Genomic DNA, 25857 nt, shown 5'->3' with positions numbered 1-25857 from the left:
AGCAAAGAACACAGAGTGCCTGTATGGGGCAATGAGGCTAGAGGCTGGCAGTAGAGAGACATCCAGCAGCCAGGCTGCTACACATACTGCCCCCTCAGTGTGGGCATATGGGCACCTGGGCTGGCGGTGGGCAGCGCCAAGCGGCCCTGTGAAGCAGCAGCCACAGCCCGACTCTAGGGGAAGTCCGCAAGCTAACCCAGCAATTAGGCCTCCTTTAAACTAACTGTTTGTCCTCCTTCTCTCTCCGCCCTTATCCATCCATCCAGCCATCCACACAGAGCAGTTTTATTTGGCTGCTTCCTATTTTAAACCAGCACAAGCAAGACGGTGTGTGTGTGTGTGTGTGTGTGTGTGTGTGTGTGTGTGTGTGTGTGTGTGTGTGTGTGTGTGTGTGTGTGTGTGTGTGTGTGTGTGTGTGTGTGTGTGTGTGTGTGTGTGTGTGTGTGTGTGTGTGTGTGTGTGTGTGTGTGTGTGTGTGTGTGTGACTACATGGATATAGTCTAGAGCAGAGGTTCTCAATTGATTTCAAACCTTGATTACATTGGGGTAGGATCACATATGCCTCTCTATTTGTGCCTGGGAATACTTGGGAACAGATTTCCTCAATTAAAATCACTTTGAGCTGATTTCCTGGTTATTTTATGTCCAACAACAAAACAAAACATAAAAAGCTGTATTTTTTATTTTTTTAAGCTTAGGGGTCCAACTCAATTCTGACCCATGGACCTATTGAGGAACCCTGGACTAGAAGGAGAGAGAGTGTCTCACTGGCCTGCATCACATGACCAATAGATCCTGGGAACATGATGTTAGGGAGGGAGAGAGTGGTAGAAGGGGGGGGGTGGCTAGGTGGCTGTCCAGTTGGCATGTTGCTTGACCTTCTGAGGCCGTTTTTGATTTTATTTACATTTATTTAACTCGGCAAGGCAAGTCCAAAACAAATTGTTATTTTCAATGACAGCCTACTGGGGCAAAACAACAGATTTTTACCTTGTCAGCTCGGGGATTTGATCTTGCAACCTTTTTACTAGTCCAGCACTCTAACCACTAGGCTACCCTGCCGCACCTCACAGTGCAGCGTGAGATGACCAGTCTCTGCTCAGCGCTGTTCTCCTCTGTTCTCTCAGCGACAGGGCAGACCTGCTCACAGGAGGTGGACGTGGCCTCCATCTGGTGTGTGTGTGTGTGTGTGTGTGTGTGTGTGTGTGTGTGTGTGTGTGTGTGTGTGTGTGTGTGTGTGTGTGTGTGTGTGTGTGTGTGTGTGTGTGTGTGTGTGTGTGTGTGTGTGTGTGTGTGTGTGTGTGTGTGTGTGTGTATCTGGGTTAAGTGTTCTGGACCCTCTGGTTATCAGAACCATGAGACACAGTGACATCTATAAACGATCCTCCTCTCTCTCTTTCTTCCTTTACAAGCTGACAGATATGATATGGGAAAAGGTCAGTCTCTCTCCACACACCTTCTCTGGGTTTATTTTCTATGTTTCCCCAATAAAACTAAAACTGCAAGCTAAACGGAAAAGGATTTCTTTTTCATATTGAATAGAGTGCATATCAACTCTCATTTTGCCACTGACTTTCAGTTTTCCGTACCAATCGAAACCAGTGCCAGGCCTGTAGCAATGAAAACAGGCAGACACAGACACATTGTGACAGCTCCCCATAGAGCACCATCGAAGCCCAATTGGAGTGGATTTCCCCTGTAGAGTGGCGGCTGCTGGGACGCTGGCAGACTTCCCCAGGGCCCCACCATGAGGCTGCCGGATGAGGGAGAGGCAGAGGAAACAGACCTGGCAGTAGATAGAGAGAGAAGTGGAGGGAGAGGAGAGAGAGAGAGAGAGAGAGAGAGAGAGAGAGAGAGAGAGAGAGAGAGAGAGAGAGAGAGAGAGAGAGAGAGAGAGAGAGAGAGAGAGAGAGAGAGAGAGAGAGCGAGAGAGGGAGGGTGGGTGGGACAGATAGTGATAAGAGGGAGGGAGAGATTGAGTTAGAGGGGGAGGAAGAGAAAGATCTCTCAGGGGCCAGGCTGTGGAGTGTCTGCATCTACTCTCCCTCAGCCCAGCCGCAGACAGACTCAGAGAGGCTTTGTACTGGGAGGGGGGGAGGGAGGGAGGGAGGGAGGGAGGGAGGGAGGGAGGGAGGGAGGGAGGGAGGGAGGGAGGGAGGGAGGGAGGGAGGGGGGGGAGTCAGTCAGTCAGTGTAAAGGAGAGGAGGAGAGGCCTTGTGCTGTGAAAGCCTGGCTGAGCCCCAGCAGCCCTCTGTTAGAGGAGGGGATCTAGTCAAGCAGGTGGACAGGGACAGAGGGTTTATTGAACCGGGACACTTGGCCAGGCAGTGATTTAGTGGATTCAGATGGGGCCTCATCTGGGCAGCCACATCCCTGTATTCCATGCAGATTACAGCACAATATAGTACATGTGTTTCAAGTTTGCACGGCTAATACCCTGAGCAAGACAACCCCCAACTCCCCCTGTATGGGAGACCAGGCAGGCCGGCAGTAGAAACAAGACCCAACTGTTGAATGCTGAGAAAGCCATGATGGTGCTTTGGGGAGTCATCATAATACAATGGGACCAATCAAAAAACACTCTTAAAAAAACCTTACTCACGATCCTAGGCTTGTAAATATGCAATGCACTAGAATATCACTAAGTCAAATGAAGACATACGTTAGCTAGTGTGTGTATGTGGAAGAATGAAGCTTAGGCGATGATCTCACAGTCTCTGTATTATCTTTCCCACTGTGTGTGTGTGTGTGTGTGTGTGTGTGTGTGTGTGTGTGTGTGTGTGTGTGTGTGTGTGTGTGTGTGTGTGTGTGTGTGTGTGTGTGTGTGTGTGTGTGTGTGTGTGTGTGTGTGTGTGTGTGTGTGTGTGTGTGTGTGTGTGTGTGTGTGTGTGTGTTTTTTCCCAGGGGACCTATGTGAGGAGGTGGTGGCCCCCTGTATGCAAGGCTTCGACCCCTGCCAGCATGACTCCAAATGCATCCCCCTCACCAAAGGCTTCAGGTGAGTGACCGGCAGCTGTCCGACGGGGGCGGGACTAATCAAGTTCAAAGGTCACCAGTAGCAACCCACCGGAAGTGACCCGTGTCTGGTGGAGTCGTCGGGACAACCTGTGTGTGTTCTGTTCCTCCACCGTCTTAATATCCTGTTCTTTTCATGACTGAGGAACGAGGAACAAACTGAAGTTGAGTTGGCTGTGCTGTTTAAAGTCACACTTGTAGCAGACTACTGCAGTAAAACAGTTTTCCTATGTTAGGAAGAGAGTTCAGTAACAGTTGGGAAAGGTCATACGTTAGGAAGACGGACTGTTCAGTGGCAGTTGTTAAAGGTGAAGTAATGGAGGGTGTTCAGTCACAGCTAAGCGTCAATACGCCTGAGGGATGACAGAGGGAATGCAGTTGAGAGAGTTCGGTGGCAGTTGGCAGAGAGAGAGTGAGTTTTTGTCCTTCGCAACATTGTGTGCCTTTGTTTCCTGTGTGGGTGTCAGGTGTGAGTGCTTGCCCGGCTACGTGGGCCAACACTGTGAGCAGGACTACAACGACTGTCTGGAGAACAAGTGTCAGCATGGGGCCCAGTGCGTGGACGCAGTCAACGGGTACACCTGCGTGTGTACGGAGGGCTTTAGGTGAGTCCACATTCAGCACCGACTGAACTCATTGTAGAGACTCAGTGCCGCAACAGCGTCACGCCATCTGTGGAGGGCGCCGGCGCACTCACGCACAAACCCCCACACACACAGATAACCAGACTGTGAGGAGTTTCAGATGGTACTTTGTTTTCCTCTATTTGGCTGTCTAGTCTGAGGCCTGCGGTACTGGGTGGTGCGGAGCGGTGGTGTGATGAGGCAGATGAAGCTCCATATGGCTAATTATAGCGCTAAGTGTGGGACGGGCCTGTGGATGAGATCTGGGGGGAAAGATTCACGATGCATCACTGTCTCTGTCTGCCGACGAACAGCAGGATCACTGAGACAACGTGGCCGCCACCTTTTTGTTTGAGTCTCTCTTATGATGTTATGTGTCAGGGGCAGTCATACATATACTGTGTGTGTGTGTGTGTGTGTGTGTGTGTGTGTGTGTGTGTGTGTGTGTGTGTGTGTGTGTGTGTGTGTGTGTGTGTGTGTGTGTGTGTGTGTGTGTGTGTGTGTGTGTGTGTGTGTGTGTGTGTGTGTGTGTGTGTGTGTGTGTGTGATCATAATGGGAGAGACCATAGTGGAGTGTGTGTGTGTGGCAGCTTGATTGAGTGTGATATTAACAGACTGTCTCTGTGTTCCTGTAGTGGTCTATTCTGCGAGAACCCTCCTCCTATGATCCTGCTGCAGACCAGCCCATGTGACCAGTCAGAGTGTCAGAATGATGCCCAGTGTCTAGTGGTGGAAGGGGAGCCTGTGTGTCGCTGCCTGCCAGGCTTCACCGGGAACAAGTGCCACAAGATCGTCACCGTCCACCTTTTGGGCAAAGGGACCTACCTGGAGCTGCCCAGCGTCAAGATACGCAACTCTGTCCACATCTCCCTACAGGTACTGTACCAACCTTAACCACTGACCCCTAACTCTGCCCACATCTCCCTACAGGTACTGTACCAACCTTAACCCCTGACCCCTAACTCTGTCCACATCTCCCTATAGGTACTATACCACCCCTGACCCCTAACTCTGCCCACATCTCCCTACAAGTACTATACCACCCCTAACCCCTGACCCCTAACTCTGCCCACATCTCCCTTCAGGTACTATACCAACATTAATTAAACCCTGATCCCTAACTCTGCCCACATCTCCCTATAGGTACTATACCACCCCTGATCCCTAACTCTGCCCACATCTCCCTACAGGTACTGTACCAACCTTGACCACTGATCCCTAACTCTGCCCACATCTCCCTACAGGTAATATACCACCCCTAACCCCTGACCCCTAACTCTGCCCACATCTCCCAACAGGTACTATACCACCCCTGACCTCTAACTCTGCCCACATCTCCCAACAGGTACTATACCACCCCTAACCCCTGACCCCTAACTACCCACATCTCCCTACAGGTACTATACCACCCCTGACCTCTAACTCTGCCCACATCTCCCAACAGGTACTATACCACCCCTAACCCCTGACCCCTAACTGCCCACATCTCCCTACAGGTACTATACCACCCCTGACCCCTAACTCTGCCCACATCTCCCAACAGGTACTATACCACCCCTGACCTCTAACTCTGCCCACATCTCCCAACAGGTACTATACCACCCCTAACCCCTGACCCCTAACTGCCCACATCTCCCTACAGGTACTATACCACCCCTGACCTCTAACTCTGCCCACATCTCCCAACAGGTACTATACCACCCCTAACCCCTAACCCCTAACTGCCCACATCTCCCTACAGGTAATATACCACCCCTGACCCCTATCTCTGCCCACATCTCCCTACAGGTAATATACCACCCCTAACCCCTGATCCCTAACTCTGCCCACATCTCCCTACAGGTAATATACCACCCCTAACCCCTGATCCTTAACTCTGCCCACATCTCCCTACAGTTAATATAACACCCCTAACCCCCAACTCTGCCCACATCTCCCTACAGGTACTGTACCACCCCTAACCCCTAACTCTGCCCACATCTCCCTACAGGTACTATACCACCCCTGACCCCTAACTGCCCATATCTCCCTACAGGTGCTATACCACCCCTAACCCCTGACCCCTACCTGCCCACATCTCCCTACAGGTAATACACCACCCCTAACCCCTAACTGCCCACAGGTAATATACCACCCCTAACCCCTGACCCCTAACTCTGCCCACATCTCCCTACAGGTAATATACCACCCCTAACCCCTAACTCTGCCCACATCTCCCTACAGGTAATATACCACCCCTAACCCCTGATCCTTAACTCTGCCCACATCTCCCTACAGGTAATATACCACCCCTAACCCCTGATCCTTAACTCTGCCCACATCTCCCTACAGGTACTGTACCACCCCTAACCCCTAACTCTGCCCACATCTCCCTACAGATACTGTACCACCCCTAACCCCTAACTCTGCCCACATCTCCCTACAGGTACTGTACCACCCCTAAGCAGCAAAAATACTGTCTGTCACATCTCCATCCCTTCCTCTCCTCCATCTTCTGCTCTCCTCTCTGTACTCCTCCCTCTCCCCCTCTCACTCGCATCTCCCCCTCTCCTTTCCTCCTCCTCTCCTCTCCCACTGCCCCTACTCCTCCCTCTGCTTCTCCACCCCTTCCCTCTCACCCTGTCTCCTCCTTCCTGGGTTCGAGCCTTGGCAAAAGCCGAATCAGGAGGTAGTGGTACCCGATAAGTAAGCAGCATGACATCCTTTACACGAGCAGCCGAGTAGCCGAGCTATTATCTCCCTTATAACTGATCATCCTTCCCATTACGTCAAACTGTAAACTATAAAGTTGATGAGGGCTAGTGTGTTTTACACACTATCCCCCATCATTGCAGTACTTAAAGTATAGAATGTAGCACCCTTGGGAAAGGTATAACAGGGATAATTTTTTCAGGGGCTAGTATGACAAACTATCCCTCTATCTCGCTCTCTGTCTGCGTCCGGAATGGCACACTATTCCCATAAAGTGCACTACTTTTGACCAGAACCCTATTGGCCCTGTAGTGCACTCAGTAGGGACTAGGGTGCCATTTGGGATGCAGCCTCTGTGTTATTGGGGCTCTCAGCCAGCCGTGTGGCATCCGATCCACCACCTGCCACCACGGGGACGGTTGGATGGTGACATTATTAGAATGTCACCTTTTGTTCACTAGCATGAAATAATGTGTCTCAGGGGGATATGTATTATGGTAATAGAGTGTCGGCGTGGTGACTGTAATCAGCCCAATCACTAGGAGTGAGTCACAGCCGCCGGATCGCTTCTTACCTCCAAATGAGCTCATGTGCTCGTTGGCGAGGGGGCACGCTAATGTTAATGAAAAAGACTGTGGTAAAAATAGAACTGTTGGGCTTAGCCTATGTGCTAAAGGTGGCTTTTGTACGTAGGTAGATACATGGGCAAGAGCAAATGCAGCATGCCAATATCTATCAATCAATCAAATGTATTTATAAAGCCCTTCTTACATCAGCTGATGTCACAAAGTGCTGTACAGAAACCCAGCCTAAAACCCCAAACAGCAAGCAATGTAGGTGTAGAAGCACGGTGGCTAGGAAAAACTCCCTAGAAAGGCCAGAACCTAGGAAGAAACCTAGAGAGGAAGCAGGCTGTGAGGGGTGCCAAGTCCTCTTCTGGCTGCCGGGTGGAAATTATAACAGTACATGGCCAAGATGTTCAAATGTTTATAGATGACCAGCAAGGTCAAATAATAATAACCACAGTGGTTGTCGAGGGTGCAACAGGTCAGCACCTCAGTAGTCAGTTGGCTTTTCAGAGCCGATCATTCAGAGTATCTCTACCGCTCCTGCTGTCCCTAGAGAGTTGAAAACAGCAGGTCGGGGACAGGTAGCACATCCAAGTATACAGGTCAGGGTTCCATAGTCGCAGGCAGAACAGTTGAAACTGGAGCACCGGCACGGCCAGGTGGACTGGGGACAGCAAGGAGTCATCAGGCCAGGTATCAAGATGATGCCTGGAAATCGAAAGCAGTGTTCGGTTAGTGGTCTACCGCAGTTCTAAATACGTAAAAAAATATTTGAAGTTCCTTAAAATAGAAAAGTAGCGTTTTCAAATCAAATACGCTTTGAGTTGTGAGCCACGCTGTAGTGCAGACTAAGTGAAGTAAACGTCCCCAATGCCATATGTTTTCATTTCAAATAGAGTAGCTTCAGTAGAATAGTAACCCTAAGTGTTAGGTACAGATTATTTGCCTCCCTTTTGGAAAGAATGCTATTGGCCCCACTGAGCGAGAGAGGGACCACACACTGGAAAAAGTCCTCTTATATCTTTAATTGATATCCAACACCTGGCTTTTTCCAGCGTGTGGTCCCTCTCTCATTCAGTGGGGCCAATAGCAGCAGCAGCTCATGTCACATGGTTCTCGTGTCAGTGCCAAACCAAGCCCAAGCCAGTAAAAACTCCATTGAGTCCTGCTGCTGGGAAAGGCCTCCACTCTCCATAAATTTGTCTGTCTGTCTGTCTGTCTGTCTGTCTGTCTGTCTGTCTGTCTGTCTGTCTGTCTGTCTGTCTGTCTGTCTGTCTGTCTGTCTGTCTGTCTGTCTGTCTGTCTGTCTGTCTGTCTGTCTGTCTGTCTGTCTGTCTGTCTGTCTGTCTGTCTGTCTGTAGGTCTGTCTGTCTGTCTGTAAGTCTGTCTGTCTGTAAGTCTGTCGGTCTGTAGGTCTGTCTGTCTGTAGGTCTGTCTGTAGGTCTGTCTGTCTGTAGGTCTGTCTGTCTGTAGGTCTGTCTGTCTGTAGGTCTGTCTGTCTCTAGGTCTGTCTGCATCACTGGCTCTGAACCTCGCTTGCATTCTCTCTCTCTCTGCAGCTAGGGCTAGGACCGTATTACCAAGTCATGATGGCAGTCAAATTCCTTGTGACCTTTAAGATCACGGTAATTAGGCTTCTCCAAGCTTTGATGCTGCCGATGGTCATTAGTAGCCTACTAAACTTGCTAACTGCCTGGTACTCAGCACTCCATTGTCCCTCTAATCACTAACATCAATGCAAATTTAATCGAAAATCTAATCAAACACTTCATGGGAGCCCATGAGCTCATGTTAAGCAACATTTCTATAGACCAGACAATACACATTGAAAAAAAAGTGTTGATGGCTTCTATTAAAAAAAGGAGGATCGCATCAGCTTTCTATAGGCTGGGCCTACTATATTTATTTCTCAACTTTCCTAATTACATTTTACATTTAAGTCATTTAGCAGACGCTCTTATCCAGAGCGACTTACAAATTGGTGCATTCACCTTATGACATCCAGTGGAACAACCACTTTACAATAGTGCATCTAAATATTTTAAGGGGGGTGAGAAGGATTACTTTATCCTATCCTAGGTATTCCTTAAAGAGGTGGGGTTTCAGGTGTCTCCGGAAGGTGGTGATTGACTCCGCTGTCCTGGCGTCGTGAGGGAGTTTGTTCCACCATTGGGGAGCCAGAGCAGCGAACAGTTTTGACTGAGCTGAGCGGGAACTGTACTTCCTCAGTGGTAGGGAGGCGAGCAGGCCAGAGGTGGATGAACGCAGTGCCCTTATTTGGGTGTAGGGCCTGATCAGAGCCTGGAGGTACTGAGGTGCCGTTCCCCTCACAGCTCCGTAGGCAAGCACCATGGTCTTGTAGCGGATGCGAGCTTCAACTGGAAGCCAGTGGAGAGAGCGGAGGAGCGGGGTGACGTGAGGGAACTTGGGAAGGTTGAACACTAGACGGGCTGCGGGCTGCAATATTAAGCACGTTGCTTCTCTTTACAACAGGAGTACAGCCTACCTGGCTGGCATGAAAATGAACCATGGGAAAAGCGTCCTACATTCGTTATTTAAGTGCATAGATGACATGTATTTTTTTCCCCTGCCGCTATTTCGAGACGGGTGCATCAAAACAAATTTCACACATACATTATTCAGTATGTACAGTTGAAGTCGGAAGTTTACATACAGTGTGGCAAAAAAAAAAGTATTTAGTCAGCCACCAATTGTGCAAGTTCTCCCACTTAAAAAGATGAGAGAGGCCTGAAGTTAAACTTCCGACTTCAACTGTATAAAGACAAGATTAAATAAAAAATCGTCTGATGGGTCACAATATTGAACTATCACTGAATTATATATTTCCATTTGTGAATGATACCCAGCTTGTGTGCAGTAAGGCAATACTTTTTTAACGACTTTTTCAAATCATAGTCGCACACCTCATGTAACCTAGGCCACCTCATGTAACATAGGCCTATATGTTTTGATAAGGTTTGCATCACAGCTAATGTGACCAAATAACTTCTTAAAATTAAGCACATTAATCCTCTTTACAACAGGTGTCTAACTGGCATATATATATGCAGAGTTACATGTTTGGGGATGATCATTTTCACCATAAAAATGCACCTTTATAATAAAGGCATTACATTCATAATCGCATTTGCGGTCACTTTTGAGAATGGTGTTTTCACGCTAATTGATTGCATTTTGGAACATTCACACTTATAGCCTACTGCCGTGTGCCCATTGCTGCGCTTACAGACCCAGGTCTCACAACCATAAAGGGCATTGGGTTCTATAACTGATTCAAGTATTTTTAGCCAGATCCTAAATGGTATGTCGAATAATATGTTCCCTTTGATTGCATAGAAGGCCCTTCTTGCCTTGTCTCCCAGATTGTTCACAGCTTTGTGGAAGCTACCTGTGGCGTTGATGTTTAGGCTGAGGCATGTATAGTTTTTTTATATGCTATAGCACTGTCTAGATGGAATTTGTATTTGTTGTCCTGGCAACTGACCTTTTTTGGAAAACCATAATTTTTTTGTCTTAGTGAGATCTACTGTTAGGGCCCAGGTCTCACAGAATCTGTGCAGAAGATCTAGGTGCTGCTGTAGACCTTCCTTGGTTGGGGACAGAAGCTCCAGATCATCAGCAAACAGTTGACATCCGATTCTAGTTGGCCGGGGCCGGGTGCTGCAGACTGTTCTAGTGCCCTCACCAATGCAATGATATATATGTTGAAGAGGGTTGGTCTTAAGCTGCATCCCTGTCTCGACCCAAGCCCTGTGGAATGAAATGTGTGTGATTTTTGCCAATTTTAACCGCACAGTTGATGTTTGTGTACATGGATTTTATAATATTGTATGTATTTCCCCAAACACCACTTTCCATCAATTTGTATAATAGACCCTCATGCCAAATTGAGTAGAAAGTTTTTTTGAAATCAACAAAGCATGAGAAGATTTTGCCTTTATTTTGGTTTGTTTGTTTGTCAATTAGGTTGTGCAGGGTGAATACGTGGTCTGTCGTAAGGTAATTTGGTAAAAATCCAATGTGACATTTGCTCAGTACATTGTTTTCACTGAGGAAATGTACGAGTCGGCTGTTAATGATAATGCGGAGGACTTTTCCATGGTTGCTGTTGACACAGATCCCAAAAATCCCCCGGTGTTTATTGGGGTCAAATTTGTCTCCACTTTTGTGTATTGGGGTGATCAGGCCTTGTTTCCAAATATTGGGGAAGATTCCAGAGCCGAGGATAATTTTAAATAGTTTAAGTATAGCCAATTGGAATTTGTGGTCTGTATATTTGATCATTTAATTTAGAATACCATCAACCCCACAGGCCTTTTTGGGTTGGAGGGTTTGTATTTTGTCTTGTGGTTCATTCAATGTAATTGGGAATCCAGTGGGTTCTGGTAGTCTTCAATAGTTGATTCTAAGATTTTTATTTGATCATGTATATATTTTTGCTGTTCTTTGTTATAGAGCCAAAAATATTTGAGAATATTATATAAATATTTGAGAAATATTTGAGAAGCAAAACCCCATCTCAGTTTTGGATAGATAACTATTCGTGTTGTTGTTTGCTTAGAGTTTTCCAATTTTCCCAGAAGTGGTTAGATTCTATGGATTCTTCAATTACATTGAGCTGATTTGTGATGTGCTGTTCCTTCTTTTTCCGTAGTGTATTTCTGTATTGTTTTAGTGAATCACCATAGTGAAGGCGTAGGCTCAGGTTTTCTGGGTCTCTATGTTTTGGTTGGATAGGTTTCTCAATTTTTTGCATTCCTCATCAAACCATTTTTTATTGTTGATAATGTTCTTAGGTTGTCTGCTTGAAATTCTTTGATTGGATGGGGAAGCTGAGAGTTCAAATATACTGTTTAGGTTTTCTACTGCCAAGTTTACACCGTCACTATTACAGTGAAACCTTTTGAATGCTGTAAGAGACTCTGGGTTGAGGTCATCAGTGATAAAGTAGTCTACAGTACTACTGCCAAGAGATGAGTTATATGTGTAACTACCATAGGAGTCCCCTCGAAACCTACAATTGACTATGCACATACGCAGCGTCCGACAAAGCTGTTTTTGTTGGTTATGTTGTTGTAGTTGTGTCTAGGGGGGCATTTGGGGGAGGGAATGCTGTCACCTCCAGGTAGGTGTTTGTCTCCCTGTGTGCTGAGGGTATCGGGTTCTTGTCAGGTTCTGGCATTTAGGTCGCCACAGACTAGTACATGTCCCTGAACCTGGAAATGGTTAATCTCCCTCTCTAAGATGGAGAAGCTGTCATCATTAAAGTATGGGGATCCTATTGGGGGGATATAGGTAGCACACATGAGGCCATTTTTCTCTGTTGAGATAATTTCCTTACAAATTTCTAGCCAGATGTAAAATTTTTCCTGTTTTGACTAATTTAATAGAGTCGGTTAGGTCTGCTCTATACCAAATTAGCATACCCCCTGAATCTCTTCCCTGTTCCTGTCTCTCTCTGTCTATTTCTCTCCCTATCTCTCTCAATTTCTCTCTTTCTCTTCTCTCTCTCTTTCTGTCTGTCTGTCTCTCTACAGGTGGCTACAGATAAGGACAACGGTATCCTGCTCTACAAGGAGGATCATGATCCTCTAGCTCTAGAGCTGTACCAGGGACACATACGCATAATCTACGACATCGTTAACTACCCACCGACCACCGTCTACAGGTCAGCACCCCCGTCTGTCTCTCTGTCTGTCTCTCTGTCTGTCTGTCTCGCTTTCTCGCTCTCTCTCTCTCTCGTTGAAGAACCACAGCCAGCCTATAGTTCTGCTCTACAGGAACACACACTCACCATATAAACAGAGCTTACCCATACACACACTCTCACCAGTACACACGCCCACACACACACACCCCTACACAGTCTCACCAATACACACCCCTACACACAGTCTCACCAATACACACCCCTACACACACTCACCCATAAACTCTCTCTTTCTCTCTCCCTCTCCCTCCCTCCTCTCGGAGTAGCAGCCACCTCCATCTAGACCCGGCTACGCGGTTATGCTCAGTGAAGCCCCTCACAAACAAAAAAACTGCCTTCTGCTCTCCCCAGACAGACGGAGCAATGAGGAGTTTGTTGAGTCTGTCCCCGCTAGCCTTATCTCCAGCCCAGCATGCTAACACAGAAGGGCTGTGGTTCCTTTACTGTGGTGTTATAACCCTGTGCTACACAGAGTAGGGGAGCGCAGTTAACACTTTACTGTACACACATCCATGTGTGCGTTCGTAAATGCCTCTATAGCAGCTAAATAAAGGGCATTATTACAGCCGACATAGGCAGTCAGTGAGATTTTGAACAACGGCTTAAGAAAACCCAGAGCCTGAGAGAGGAGAACAGAGCCCGTAGGAGCTGACCTCAGACCAGCGCCACTGTCTGTCTGCTCCGGATTTGTTGTTATTGATCCAAACGTCATCTGGCCATTCCCTTGTGCTGTTTAGAGAGACTTTTAGCTGCTACCCCGAGGCAGGGAGGAGAGGAAGCAGGGAAGGAGGGAGGGAGAGAGAGGGAGGGAGGGTATCGATCGACCCATCAAACAGCTCCTCCCCAAGTGATTTGTTAGACTGGGATCGCCTCGTGCACTGGGCCCTTTTTCACGTGTTGTGTTCCTCCTATTACCTCCAAAGTAATGAATTGGTCCTCTTCGAACGGCAGGGAGGAAGGAAAGGACATCTCAGTCGTTCCTTTGTCTTGCAGCAATCAAAAGGCATGTCCAGTTTCAAAATGAAATTAGATGCTTAAACTCTGAGGCAAATGGGCCTGTCATGGTTTTGGTTTGAAATCATATCCAAGCCCCAGCTCTATAACTAGCTCCAGCCCCAGGCCTGTCTCCCAGCCCCAACCCCAGCTCCAGCCCCAGGACTGTCTTCCAGCCCCAACCCCAGCTCCAACCCCAGGCCTGTCTCCCAGCCCCAACCCCAGCTCCAGCCCCAGGACTGTCTTCCAGCCCCAACCCCAGCTCCAACCCCAGGCCTGTCTCCCAGCCCCAGGCCTGTCTCCCAGCCCCCCCAGACCCCAGCCCCAGGCCTGTCTCCCAGCCCCAACCCCAGACCTGTCTCCCAGCCCCAACCCCAGCTCCAGCCCCAGGACTGTCTTCCAGCCCCAACCCCAGCTCCAACCCCAGGCCTGTCTCCCAGCCCCAACCCCAGCCCCAGGCCTGTCTCCCAGCCCCAACCCCAGACCTGTCTCCCAGCCCCAACCCCAGCTCCAGCCCCATGCCTGTCTCCAAGCCCCAACCCCAGCTCCAGCCCCATGCCTGTCTCCAAGCCCCAACCCCAGCTCCAGCCCCGTCTCCCAGCTCCAGCCCCACGCCTGTCTGATGCGTCATTGCTTCCTCATTTTGTTCTGGATCTGCAGACTCTCCCCCTCATCAGTCCCTTTTCCCCCAGAGTGACGTAGCGTTTTGTGGCTTTGGCAGCGCCTTGCCCCCATTGTCTTTGGGGTGCAGAGGGAGTGATGCAGGGAGCAGGGATGGGGTGAGCGAGAGGAGACAGGACGGGAAAGTGAGGAGGGGAATTACCCCTGTCCGCTCCCATTACTGGGACATGGTCTACGACAGAGCCCAGAGTACACAGCACCCAGCACGTTCCTGAGTTCGCCCTGGGATGGTTAGCATTAACATTAACTGTGTGGAGCAGCAGGCCTCACTTCCAGCCAGGGCCTCAATTCTACACAGCTCTCGCCCGAAGATTGCATCGATGTGGATGGACTATGAGCTGAGCTTTGAGGATGTTCACCTTCAGTGAAAGAAAATGGTTGTGGTCGCTACATTCCTCAGCCCCCTGTGGTCCAGCGGCTCTCGGAGGGAGAGCGACTTCAAATGGACGTTGGGTCGTAAAGACGCGGTGGGGGAGGGGGGCCGGGGGAGGAAGGGGATGTTTCCACACCTGTAGCTCCTTCTGGCTGCCTGCAGCACCGCAGCCTGCACCGGGGGGGGGATAGGAGACTGGAGGGGAGACAGCTTCAGCAAGGAGAGGTGGAGTTTTGAGGAGGAGAGAGTGGTGAGAAAAACATGGAAGAGAAGCATGAGTGAATGAAGGGTTGTCTGGTCAAGTGTCTGTCTGAAGGGAAGGTGGGTGTTGAAGCACTCATCTGTCCAGATCTAACCTGCCTCACACGACGGGGGAGGAAAAGAGAGAGAAGGAGAGCAAGGGATGAGATGATATGGAGGCAGCAGGGGAGAGGCCCCTTCCCCACCCGAGAGGCCTCATTACCATCTGATGAATGCCCGGGTCCTCACTGTGTGCTAATGTCCTGCCCTTTACCAAATGCCACAGTAATCCTTCTATTAGTTTAAGGGACCACGTCTGCTGTTATTCAGGAGAGAGGGATAGAGGGAGAGAAGAAGTATGGAAGGAAAGGGACATAAAAACATCACAGAAAATTGAACGAGAGCGTTTCAATTTGCTACCCAACTCCCTCACACCCTTTCTAGGTTCCACAATCTCACTGCCACACCTAGGCTGCACATCCCAAATGGCACCCTATTCCCAATAAATTGCATTACTTTTGTCCAGGACCCATAGGGCTCTGGTCAAAAGTAGTGCACTATATAGGGAATAGGGTGCCGTTTGGGACAGAGCCCTACAGTATCTGTATTGGCGCCCTTCAAAAATGAGCCAGCCCTTGCCTGCCATGAAACTTTGATTTAGAGCTGCGGAGAAGAGCCTTATAGAGGGGTCAGAGTGTCTCTCTCTTCTCTCTGTTGCTTTTCTATGCTCCACTCAGCATCAGCCGAATATGTCTCTTTGTGAGCCGAGTGCCACATCAGAGCAGAGTGGAGAGAGTATTTAAGGGCTGAGTCACAAAGGAAAGAGAAGAGAAGACAGGAGAGGAGAATAGAGGAGAGGACAGGCAGCATGGGAACAAAGTGGGGCCACTGGTAGAGGGTGCAGAGAGGAGATTGAGAAAGCGAAAGTGGAGGAGAGAAAGAAAGAGGAGGGGAGAAAGAGAGACCGCTGGGTATGAGATGGGCCTCCCGGTGATCACTGGTCAGAGAGAGATGGGCCTCCCGGTGATCACTGGTCAGAGAGAGATGGGCCTCCCGGTGATCACTGGTCAGAGAGAGATGGGCCTCCTGGTGATCAAGAGATGGGCCTCCTGGTGATCACTGGTCAGAGAGAGATGGGCCTCCTGGTGATCACTGGTCAGAGAGAGATGGGCCTCCTGGTGATCACTGGTCAGAGAGAGATGGGCCTCCCGGTGATCACTGGTCAGAGAGAGATGGGCCTCCCGGTGATCACTGGTCAGAGAGAGATGGGCCTGGTGATCACTGGTCAGAGAGAGATCCTCCTGGTGATCACTGGTCAGAGAGAGATGGGGGTGATCACTGGTCAGAGAGAGATGGCCTCCCGGTGATCACTGGTCAGAGAGAGATGGGCCTCCTGGTGATCACTGGTCAGAGAGAGATGGGCCTCCCGGTGATCACTGGTCACTGGAGAGAGATGGGCCTCCCGGTGATCACTGGTCAGAGAGAGATGGGCCTCCCGGTGATCACTGGTCAGAGAGAGATGGGCCTCCTGGTGATCACTGGTCAGAGAGAGAGACTGGTCAGGAGCCTCCCGGTGATCACTGGTCAGAGAGAGATGGGCCTCCTGGTGATCACTGGTCAGAGAGAGATGGGCCTCCTGGTGATCACTGGTCAGAGAGAGATGGGCCTCCCGGTGATCACTGGTCAGAGAGAGATGGGCCTCCCGGTGATCACTGGTCAGAGAGAGATGGGCCTCCTGGTGATCACTGGTCAGAGAGAGATGGGCCTCCCGGTGATCACTGGTCAGAGAGAGATGGGCCTCCCGGTGATCACTGGTCAGAGAGAGATGGGCCTCCCGGTGAAACCTGGTCAAAAGTAGTGCACTATATAGGGGATAATTGACAATTGGGAGGCAGAAAGTGTTCCACAGAGGTCAGGAGAATGGAGTGTTACATCTGGCTGGAGAATGCTGCACCACTGGGAAGCACCATAAAGGAGACCATGAGACCGGCGTGTTTAGACCATGTTTAGCTTCCGGTCTCTGGGAAGCTGGAGTCAAGTCCTTTCAAGGGCATAGCTGTTATGTTTCCACCTAGCTACCCCCACCCGTTAAGATGGTTTAGATAGCTGCAGTTAGACCTAGCTATCCCTAAGAGGAACCAGCCAGGCAGCCAAACAACACCCCCCCCCCCCATTCCTCAGACTGAACACTAAACAAGCTAGTCGGGTTAGTGCTACATTGTAAGCAAATGATAGTTCTGGCTAATTTCATTTTAAAATGTTAATAGGGTCTACAGGGAAGCTGGTTCGGGGTATCTTTACTCAGATAAAGGCAACCGGTAATTGTTTCAAAGTGAGTGTATGTGACATTTCTAATGCGGTTTGGTTGCGAGAGGAAAACAGAGTATTTGATTCTCGGCTGACAGGAAATTGATTTCCCCCGGTCGACTTGCAGGGGGACACGACGCTGCTGAAATCTGCCACGGCTTTCTGTTTCTTTTTATTGAATTCCATAATGGGCCGCTTTAAGCTAATACGCAGGCTGGGCACACATCAAAGTCCCCGCATCCCCCTCAAAAAAATATCATTGCCTCTGGAAAACTTCAGCTTGTCAAAACACAGACAAAACCCAATATTGGCAAAGGCTGGAGGGCCGAGCTCCACGATTCACCTTGTTGGGCTAGAACTCTGCTGCCCCTCTGTGGTCATATGACATCATATCAGAATGTGGGCTCCTCTGTTTAACACCTAGTATTACTTCACACTTTTCCCCCAAAGACTATTATCACCTTGTTGTCAGGGTTGTCATTTGGAAGAGATAAAAACAGAAATAAATCTCTTGACATTTTTCCTAGACCTCTTTTGCCTCCAACCCAAAAACCATGTTCTTCCCTGCTACTCCCCCTTTGGCGAGGATGTGGGCTTTCAGATTGCCGCGTAATGAAAGACGGCTGTCAAAACCACAGACACGGGATGAAAATGTCATTAAAGTGTAATAAAGCCGGACTTCCATGGTGGTATTTACATTTTCAATGGAGGACAGGAAGGCAGAAGGGGGTCTTTGCAGCAGAGGCCCTACCATTGTGTTGGTCGCAAAAGCCTTGTTTTCAGACTGGAATTGAATTACGGGCCCATAATGCAAACCATACATGCTGCCTGCCTGCGTCTGTGTTGGCCCTTTGTTGAGCGAATACCTTTAAAAAAATTTTTTTACGGAAACCACATTGGCCAATTGCTGAGCTGTGTAGGGGGTTGTGTCCTTTACCTGTCCTCTCAGCTGTGTTGTGCTAAAGTCCTCACACACTTGACCTACGGGTGAACATTGGTTCGTTGTGCTTGTAGCGTGCTGATTGTCTAGTTTTACTGCTGGTCTTTGTCTTGGCAGTGTGTTGGCCTGTATGGGGGGAGCAGTCAGGACTCTAGCTGTCTGGGTTCTGGGCCCACCTCCAGAACTCACAGTACTTTTCTACTGGCTGTTAATTCTAATAATACGGTCATTGAACCACTGCAGGAAGTGTCAATCAAATGTTTTTAATCATCAGCCAATAGGAGAGCTGGCAGTAGGGGGGAGGAGCCTTGCTAAACTCCCCTGATGGTATGCTGTTTTTGGAGAAGACCACAACCCAACGGAGGCGAGAGTGGGTTTTTCTCTCGTTTATGTTTTTGGAACAAAAACATTTCTTGGGGTAAGGATAGGAAGAGTTAGTTTTGGGCTGAGAGGAGAAGTTGAGGGAAAGAGCTGCAATCAATTTCACCACCCATACCCATTGGTCTCTCGCTCTCTCTCTCTCTCTCTCTCCCTCTCTCTCTCTCCCTCTTTCTCTCTCTCTTCCCCGCTCTATCCCTGCCAAACCACTGTCTCTAGCTGTCTGTAATGTAGCTGCCTGTCTCCTCTCCAGGAATAACGTCCATACCAGTGACGGCCTTAGGGCTGATCAGCCTGACCCAATCTACCCCTCAACATGACCCATCTACCCCTCTAATCCGGCCCCATCTACCCCTCAACATGACCCACCTACCCCTCTAATCTGGCTCCATCTACCCCTCTACATGACCCATCTACCCCTCTAATCCGGCCCCATCTACCCCTCTACTCTGACCCCATCTACCCCTCAACATGACCCACCTACCCCTCTAATCTGGCTCCATCTACCCCTCAACATGACCCATCTACCCCTCAACATGACCCATCTACCCCTCTACTCTGACCCCATATACCCCTCAACATGACCCATCTGCCCCTCTACTCTGACCCCATATACCACTCAATTCTGACCCCCTCAGCCTGGACTCATCTACCCCTTCACCCAGAGTCAGAGCCTTGTAGCCTAACCTCAAGTCACAGCATCTACCCTCTCCTCGACTCTCCTCCCCTCCCAAGATCCAGCGGGGTTACGACCTCATACCCCAGGCTACTGTTGTATCAGCCCTTAGACCAAACACAATTACCCATCAGTAACCAGGCGGGCCCAGAGCCCAGAGGGAGTACAGCCTGTTCTGTACCCAGCAGTCACCCAGTCAGCCAGTGTGGGAACTGGAGCAGTCAAACGGCAACAGGCCTATTATCATTGTGAGGGCCAAAATCATCTGGCTCAGCCTGAACCCACCAGCATCATAGCTTGCTATTCCAGTTGGAGTTTGTTGGCGCGGGGAGGTTTTTGCGGGCTGGGTGAGGAGGTGCCTTGCCATGGTTTAAACATGAGTAGTGTGAAAGGCTCTCTGGAGGACACACACACACACACACACACACTGGCCTCCTCCAGAGTGCTGCTACTGTTCACAGGTCCAGAGTGATACGTGTCCCTACGCTCACAGAGCTCTTAACCTCCACACAGTACGTGTGTGAGGTCACAAACCGCATGGCTGCCTAGAATCACGGCCAGCGAAAGCTTTAAACACCCTACTCTCCTTAATAACACCAAACGAGTGCTCTATAACAATTCAACTGCCACAGAATAATGTGTGAGGTCCTATAGAAAAACCAGCTCTGTTTATTGTATGAGGCCATTCCAAGTCTCCTTTTCTACCGAATTTGTTCGGTGTTTTTCTCCTATTCTATAACAACTCCTATATTCCTACCATGTGTTGCTATTGCCCTGTGTCCCCTCTCTTTCCCTGTCTCTGTGCAGTGTTGTTGAACCACGCTTTTTAATGTCTTCCTGTCTCTCTCTCTCTCTCCAGTGTTGAGTCTGTGAGTGACGGTCTATTCCACACGGTGGAGCTCCTGATTCAGAACCACTCTCTGAGCCTGGTGGTGGACAAGGGATCCCCCAAGAGCCTGGGCAAGCTGCCCCGCCAGCCCTCTGTGGACCACAACACACAGCTTTACATAGGAGGTAAGCAGAAACCCATATAGTGCACATACCTGTACACACCATTACCTTATGTAAAAAAAAAACACCACTACACATACCTACTGATTTTGAGGATACTTAAAGATATTTTCTCATAAGCATGTTTTTTGTTTGCATTTACATTTCACAAAATGTCAGAACGTCAAACCAGAATGTCAGAATGATCTAACCCCTTAATTCCTCCCCTCCCCTCCCCTCCAGGTGTGCCCTCAGCGGTAATGGCGTCCGGGCTGCGTTCAGGTCCCGATCGCAGCCCCCAGGCCTTCAACGGCTGCATCCACAACGTCAGGATCAACGGAGAGCTCCAGGATCTGGGGGCGGCGCCGCGCGGGTTGGAGGGCATCCTGCCAGGCTGCCACTCTTGCAGCGTGTGTGCCCAGGGCGCCTGCAGACAGAGGGGGGAAACGGGTGTGTCCTGTGAGTGCCCACCCAGCCGCAGCGGACCCCTCTGTGACCAGAGGATCGCCCCTAGTCCCTGTCAGAGCAGCAGGTATGGCCTACACAGGACACCTCATAGGCCTTTAGTCATAACTAATTCATAATGAATTACTCGAAGATTGAGGCATTGTCTTCAACACGTTACATTCACACAGAAACAAACTCATACTTTTACACTTTCCCATGTTTAATAACATTATAAATATGAATCATTTGTACTCAACACGGGTACATTTTACACCCCAAAAACACACACACACACATTAACATTCCTCATATTGTCTGCATCTCTTTGTTCCAGGTGTGTCCATGGGCTGTGTGTGCCTAAGGCGTCGTCCTACAGTTGTCATTGTGCTGACGGCTACACAGGGCAGTACTGTGACAGGAGAGAGGAGCCCCAAGCTTGTAAAGGACACCAGTGTGGACATGGGGAGTGTAGGGTCACAGAGAGCGGGGAGCCCTCCTGCCATTGCCACCCGGGCTACACTGGCCCTACCTGTGACGCAGGTGAGAGGAAAACACACACAGAAACTGTCATGCTGATGTATGGACATTTTTATTGTATACAGAAACTTGATTCTCAGAGGTCCATAGTAATGATATGCAATTTTTCAGTTAGGCTATCTAATATAATCCATTAATAAAATCAGATGCTATAGTGATAGTGAACCTTTCTGATTCCCCCCCACAGAACCGGCGTGCCAGGGAGAGGTGGTGCGTGAGCTGCTGAAGCGGCACCAGCCCATGAAGACGTGCACCTCGACCAGTAAGATCCCCCGGGTGGAGTGTCCCCGCGCCTGCGACGGAGGCTTCTGCTGCGCACCATCCAAGAGCCGGAGGCGGAAAGTGGTCTTCAAGTGCACCGACGGATCCTCGTACTCTGAGGAGATAGAGACCACCCTGGAGTGTGGCTGTGCCAAGTGCCCGTTGTAATATCATGTCATCGCCATGGAAACAACCACAAACAAAACAAGGGACCTGCTGCAAGAGCAAAAATAAAATATATTGTAAAATAAAACATAGAACTTATTTTTATTATGGGATTTTTTTTTTTTAAAGAAGAGACTTGATAATTGTTTTTAATATGTCGAATATTATTGTCATATAAGAAGTTATTTTGTACCTTAAGAAAAAAAAAGAAAAAATATTAACATTCCTGAAAGTATATGAATTTATATGTATGTATAAATCTATATAAATGTAACGTTATAACCTAACCCATGGTTTTTATTTGCTCAGTGTATTATTGCATGTGTGTGTACGTGTTGATACGGTAGGGGAGTCTTTGGACACTTTAAATGTGGAGCGAGACAGTGAGTTGTACAAAAAAAAGTGGCGGAAGGGAAGGAGGAGTTGGTGCTGCATCTCCCCAGACATAAAGAAGAGGAAGGCAGTCTTTTTCCTCATCTTCAGCTATGGAGGCAAACAAAGGAACTGTCCCACTTTGCTCCCTAGCTTTATAATGGACTTCATCCCCACCACAGAGCTAGCTGAGCTCTCTCTAGAGGATATGAACTCTTATCCACGGAGCTTGCAAACAGTGATTGTTACTTTGTGCCATAGGAATCCCATTTACATTGTTGTTGATTTGTATTGGTCTGCTGTTTCACATCAGAGATTCTAGAGTCCAAACACATTAAGCAACAGATGTTGAAAATAAATGTTTTGGGTTAAAAAGACGTTCAAAATATGTATTTCTGGTTGAAAATACATATTTTCTATGGCTTGTGCTCACTGGGATGGGACAAGATGGCTTCTATAGGATGTCTTCTAGACAGAGTCTGTCAGCCAATGAAGTTCTCCTTGAGATTCTGTCACATGTTTGTTTCTTGCATGATTGCATGTGAGAGACTGACAGTCCAAGACAGAAGGTGAACTTCCTTTATGATACGGCAACGGAATAGCCGTGCTGCCATTATACCATGGTTTCCTTCATAGAAACAAAATCTAGATCCAATCATGCAGTTTGTCCTGGCGTTCGGGAGTCATTCAGCGAAATAACTTGGTGTTCTAGAATCTTCCGAATGAGAACTCGTTGTGTCTGTGGTCACAGCTCAGATGGAAAAGGACTTTATAATGCTTGGCCTACCCTGGCCTGCGAAATCATTGTTGGGACTCAAATCATAACCGTCCATTACTACTAACACTATTAAATGCATAGATGAAGCCCATAACTACTGTATTGTTTACTTTGTAAACATGTGTTTACCATAGGATTTGAGGTGTCATCCCAGTCCCCCCCCCCCTGTCAGTCAGAAAATATTTGGTAACACTTGAATTGTATATTATTTTATTACCACATGTTGATACTGTCATATACGGTGTTACCAAATATTCTTTCCATTGAGAGTTTGGCAGTGATCAAGTTCAGTACACCCTTTACCCCCAGTACCTCACTCTAACTACTCCAATACCCCCATGCCTCAAAACATTCAATTAAATGATTCTGTATGTACGGAAGGTGTAGACTCTACAATGTAAATGATCTTATGTCAGATGCCTTATATTCAGTAATAATAATAATAACTATTATGTTGGCCATACCATAAGGCATCCTCCAGACGTAGATATATTTCTGGTTAAACATGAACTTGTGAGTGATGAATAATTATGTTGAAATTAAACTACCATGAAACTAGTGTCTATGTTTGAGTTAATATTAGACCGACTTAACATTGGAGAAATGCTAAATTTACCAAGACAAAAAAATAATAGTTGTACATATATTTTGCCTCTCTGTGTTTCATAAATTTCCGTCAGTTGGCAAGAGGCTGAATGTATTGTATCTCAGAAAGCATCCGAGTGAGTGAAACAGTGTGTCTCTGCATGTGCAGGCCATCTATCTGATGCTGTCTGGTCATAAAGAGTATGATATTGTTGAAGCCGGTGCATTGAATGCAAGGGTAGCAAAAGAGCATTTGACCTCCCTTGATAAAAGATCAAGTATAAAATAATAGTTTAGCTCAAAGCTAATTGGCTAAGTGAGCTCAACTGTGAAGAGTCCTGGTGCAGCAAACACGTCGCATTAAGACAAATACGTCATTGACAGAAACAACTTGAGTTGTTGTTGCATTTGGTGTTGTCCTCCCGTGGCTAGCTAGCTAAAATTGTCCCTTTCCTAAATTATCAATGGATTGAGATAGGGATGATTATAATGGCGATTTTGATCCCAACCATAAATTCATACATTGTTCGCCTGGACTGAGAGAACAGAATTTCAATATGTAGCTAGATGTAACGTAAACTCGTACATTGCCTTGGTCCGTACAATTGCCCATATTTTAGCGCCCCAAAAACATAATAGTTCCAGATCAACTGTAATGTCAATACCATTGTAAAGCACAATTTATCCCATTTCCAACTAAATCAATTACATGACCTAAACGCTGCCTGTTTCTGCATAATTCAAGCAGGCAATGAGCCCGGTCGGGTCTTTTTTTAAATGGCGGGTGAGGAAGTGAAACTAAAGCGTGATAGTGAGAAGGAGAGATGTTGTGTGGGAAAATTGCTTTTTTTTCACTCGATCTGTCCAACTTATCACCTCTAAAATGTAAATAAAACACAAAGAGTTTATATAATGTGTCATTTACATACCGATTTGAAGGTTTGTGTCGAATTTGAATCTTTTTTTAGGGCGGTGCTAAACTCATCTTAGAAGTAAACAGCGGCTTTGAGAATGATGATCGCATGCAATGATGACGAAAAAATGACTAGGTATCCCCCTCTTACCCCTGTTTCTTGTTTTTAAACGATGAGAGAAGTGCTACACCTGGTGGAGAGAGATTGTAAGACAGAAATAGTTGCTTTATGCTTGCTGTACGTTACGACACGTCAAGACGTAACGGAGGGTCAGTTTTTTCAACTTTTCTCCAATACTAGAGGCATTACCATGTCGATCAACGCTTGAATAGAAACCTAGTTCACACCCCCGATTTTTACAGTCCCATTAGTTTTCTTTGTAGCCTCGTTTGAATGTTGCGGTTGCGCACATTTGTACGGAATGGGGTGAGTTTGCGTTAGAAGGCTAGTGTTAACTAGCTAACATTGCCCATGAAAGTAAGTTAGGCAAGCAAGCATTTTAGCCTAAAACAACAAAAAGTGTGTATTGTATGACAGGGATAGACCGTTTCGTCAACATGAAAGAGCATGAGAGGTAGGTTAAGAGGAACAATGTACCTCATTTATAAAATTGTTCTTCGATTTATACTTCAACTTAGTCATAAGATCATTTCCGACGGTGTGCTTACATTTGATTAATTAAAAAAATACTGAGCATTAAAAACCTTGCTTATGCCGGTTCTAAGAAGCCCATTTGTAATTTACACACCTGTGATCTATAAAGTTCAAATTAACTTAAAAGTTATGGCACCTGAACGTGCCTTACAATCAGCGATTTCCCCTTATAGAATGCTAGCACTAATGGTTTAGTCAGGAATAGCTATGGATCAAAAGAGAAAAGCAAACTTTTTGTAAAACGAGATCACGGCGATGGTAGAGGAGATTGAAGAAATTACTCGGTGGACTAAATAGTGGGTTGACAAAGTCAAACAGGTAGCTTGGGAGTGTGTCGCCGCTGCAGTGAACGACGTGGGCAGCAAGACGGAACTGTAGCTGATGTGAAAAATAAATGGTCTGACCTTAACTGAGTTTACGAATTGACTGTATTAACCCAACTTCACACAGGCTACTGTTTGGCCGTAGCCCACACCATATAAATGAAGGATATCCCACAAACCAACCGTGACCTTATCTCTGCATCCATTTCAATATCATGACTCTGGGCTATGTTGTGACATATCAGTATTATGCATGTCACCTTTGATTGGGGAGGGAAACCATTCTTAAAACAGGCCAACATTTTATTTAGGTTTGAAATTGCACACCAATGGTCTTGTCAAACAAACTTGCACTACAGTTACTGAGATGTCCCCTTGAAATCTGTTCGCATGTTGTTGCAATGCTAGTGGAAACGATAGGAATCAGCTGATTCCATTCGTTTACATTAGCATTGCTACAAAATAAACAAGCTTCAACGGGACAGCTCAGTAACTGTAGGGCCATATTAAAAACTTTTCAGCTATTTGGCCAGAACCTTGATGTGCAATTAGAATTAAATGTTGATGTGTTGTTATATGTTAATAACATTTAGACTGTTACCCAGCAGGCTATG

The 25857-nt window shown here is 47.6% G+C and overlaps 1 protein-coding gene across 2 annotated transcripts in view; it reads left to right on the top strand.

Annotated features, from left to right (window-relative positions):
• LOC123993221 (slit homolog 3 protein-like) overlaps positions 1-23326 on the top strand; it is a 240699-nt gene extending 217373 nt beyond the window's left edge. The window contains exons 29-37 of one of the 2 annotated variants that reach the window (XM_046295122.1): positions 1413-1436; positions 2905-2998; positions 3483-3620; positions 4274-4514; positions 12457-12587; positions 20077-20231; positions 20451-20739; positions 20989-21194; positions 21379-23326. In XM_046295122.1, the coding sequence (XP_046151078.1) occupies positions 1413-1436; positions 2905-2998; positions 3483-3620; positions 4274-4514; positions 12457-12587; positions 20077-20231; positions 20451-20739; positions 20989-21194; positions 21379-21620 (1520 nt within the window). In that variant the 3' untranslated portion in view covers positions 21621-23326. The remainder of the gene's footprint in view (positions 1-1412; positions 1437-2904; positions 2999-3482; positions 3621-4273; positions 4515-12456; positions 12588-20076; positions 20232-20450; positions 20740-20988; positions 21195-21378) is intronic. The other variant, XM_046295124.1, reaches the window with a different exon arrangement.
• Positions 23327-25857: the final 2531 nt, after the last annotated feature.

The sequence above is a fragment of the Oncorhynchus gorbuscha genome, linkage group LG13 (assembly GCF_021184085.1).
Source record: "Oncorhynchus gorbuscha isolate QuinsamMale2020 ecotype Even-year linkage group LG13, OgorEven_v1.0, whole genome shotgun sequence".
NCBI lineage: Eukaryota > Metazoa > Chordata > Actinopteri > Salmoniformes > Salmonidae > Oncorhynchus > Oncorhynchus gorbuscha.
Note: the sequence above shows the minus strand (reverse complement) of the source record. Positions and strands in the feature narration are given on the sequence as shown.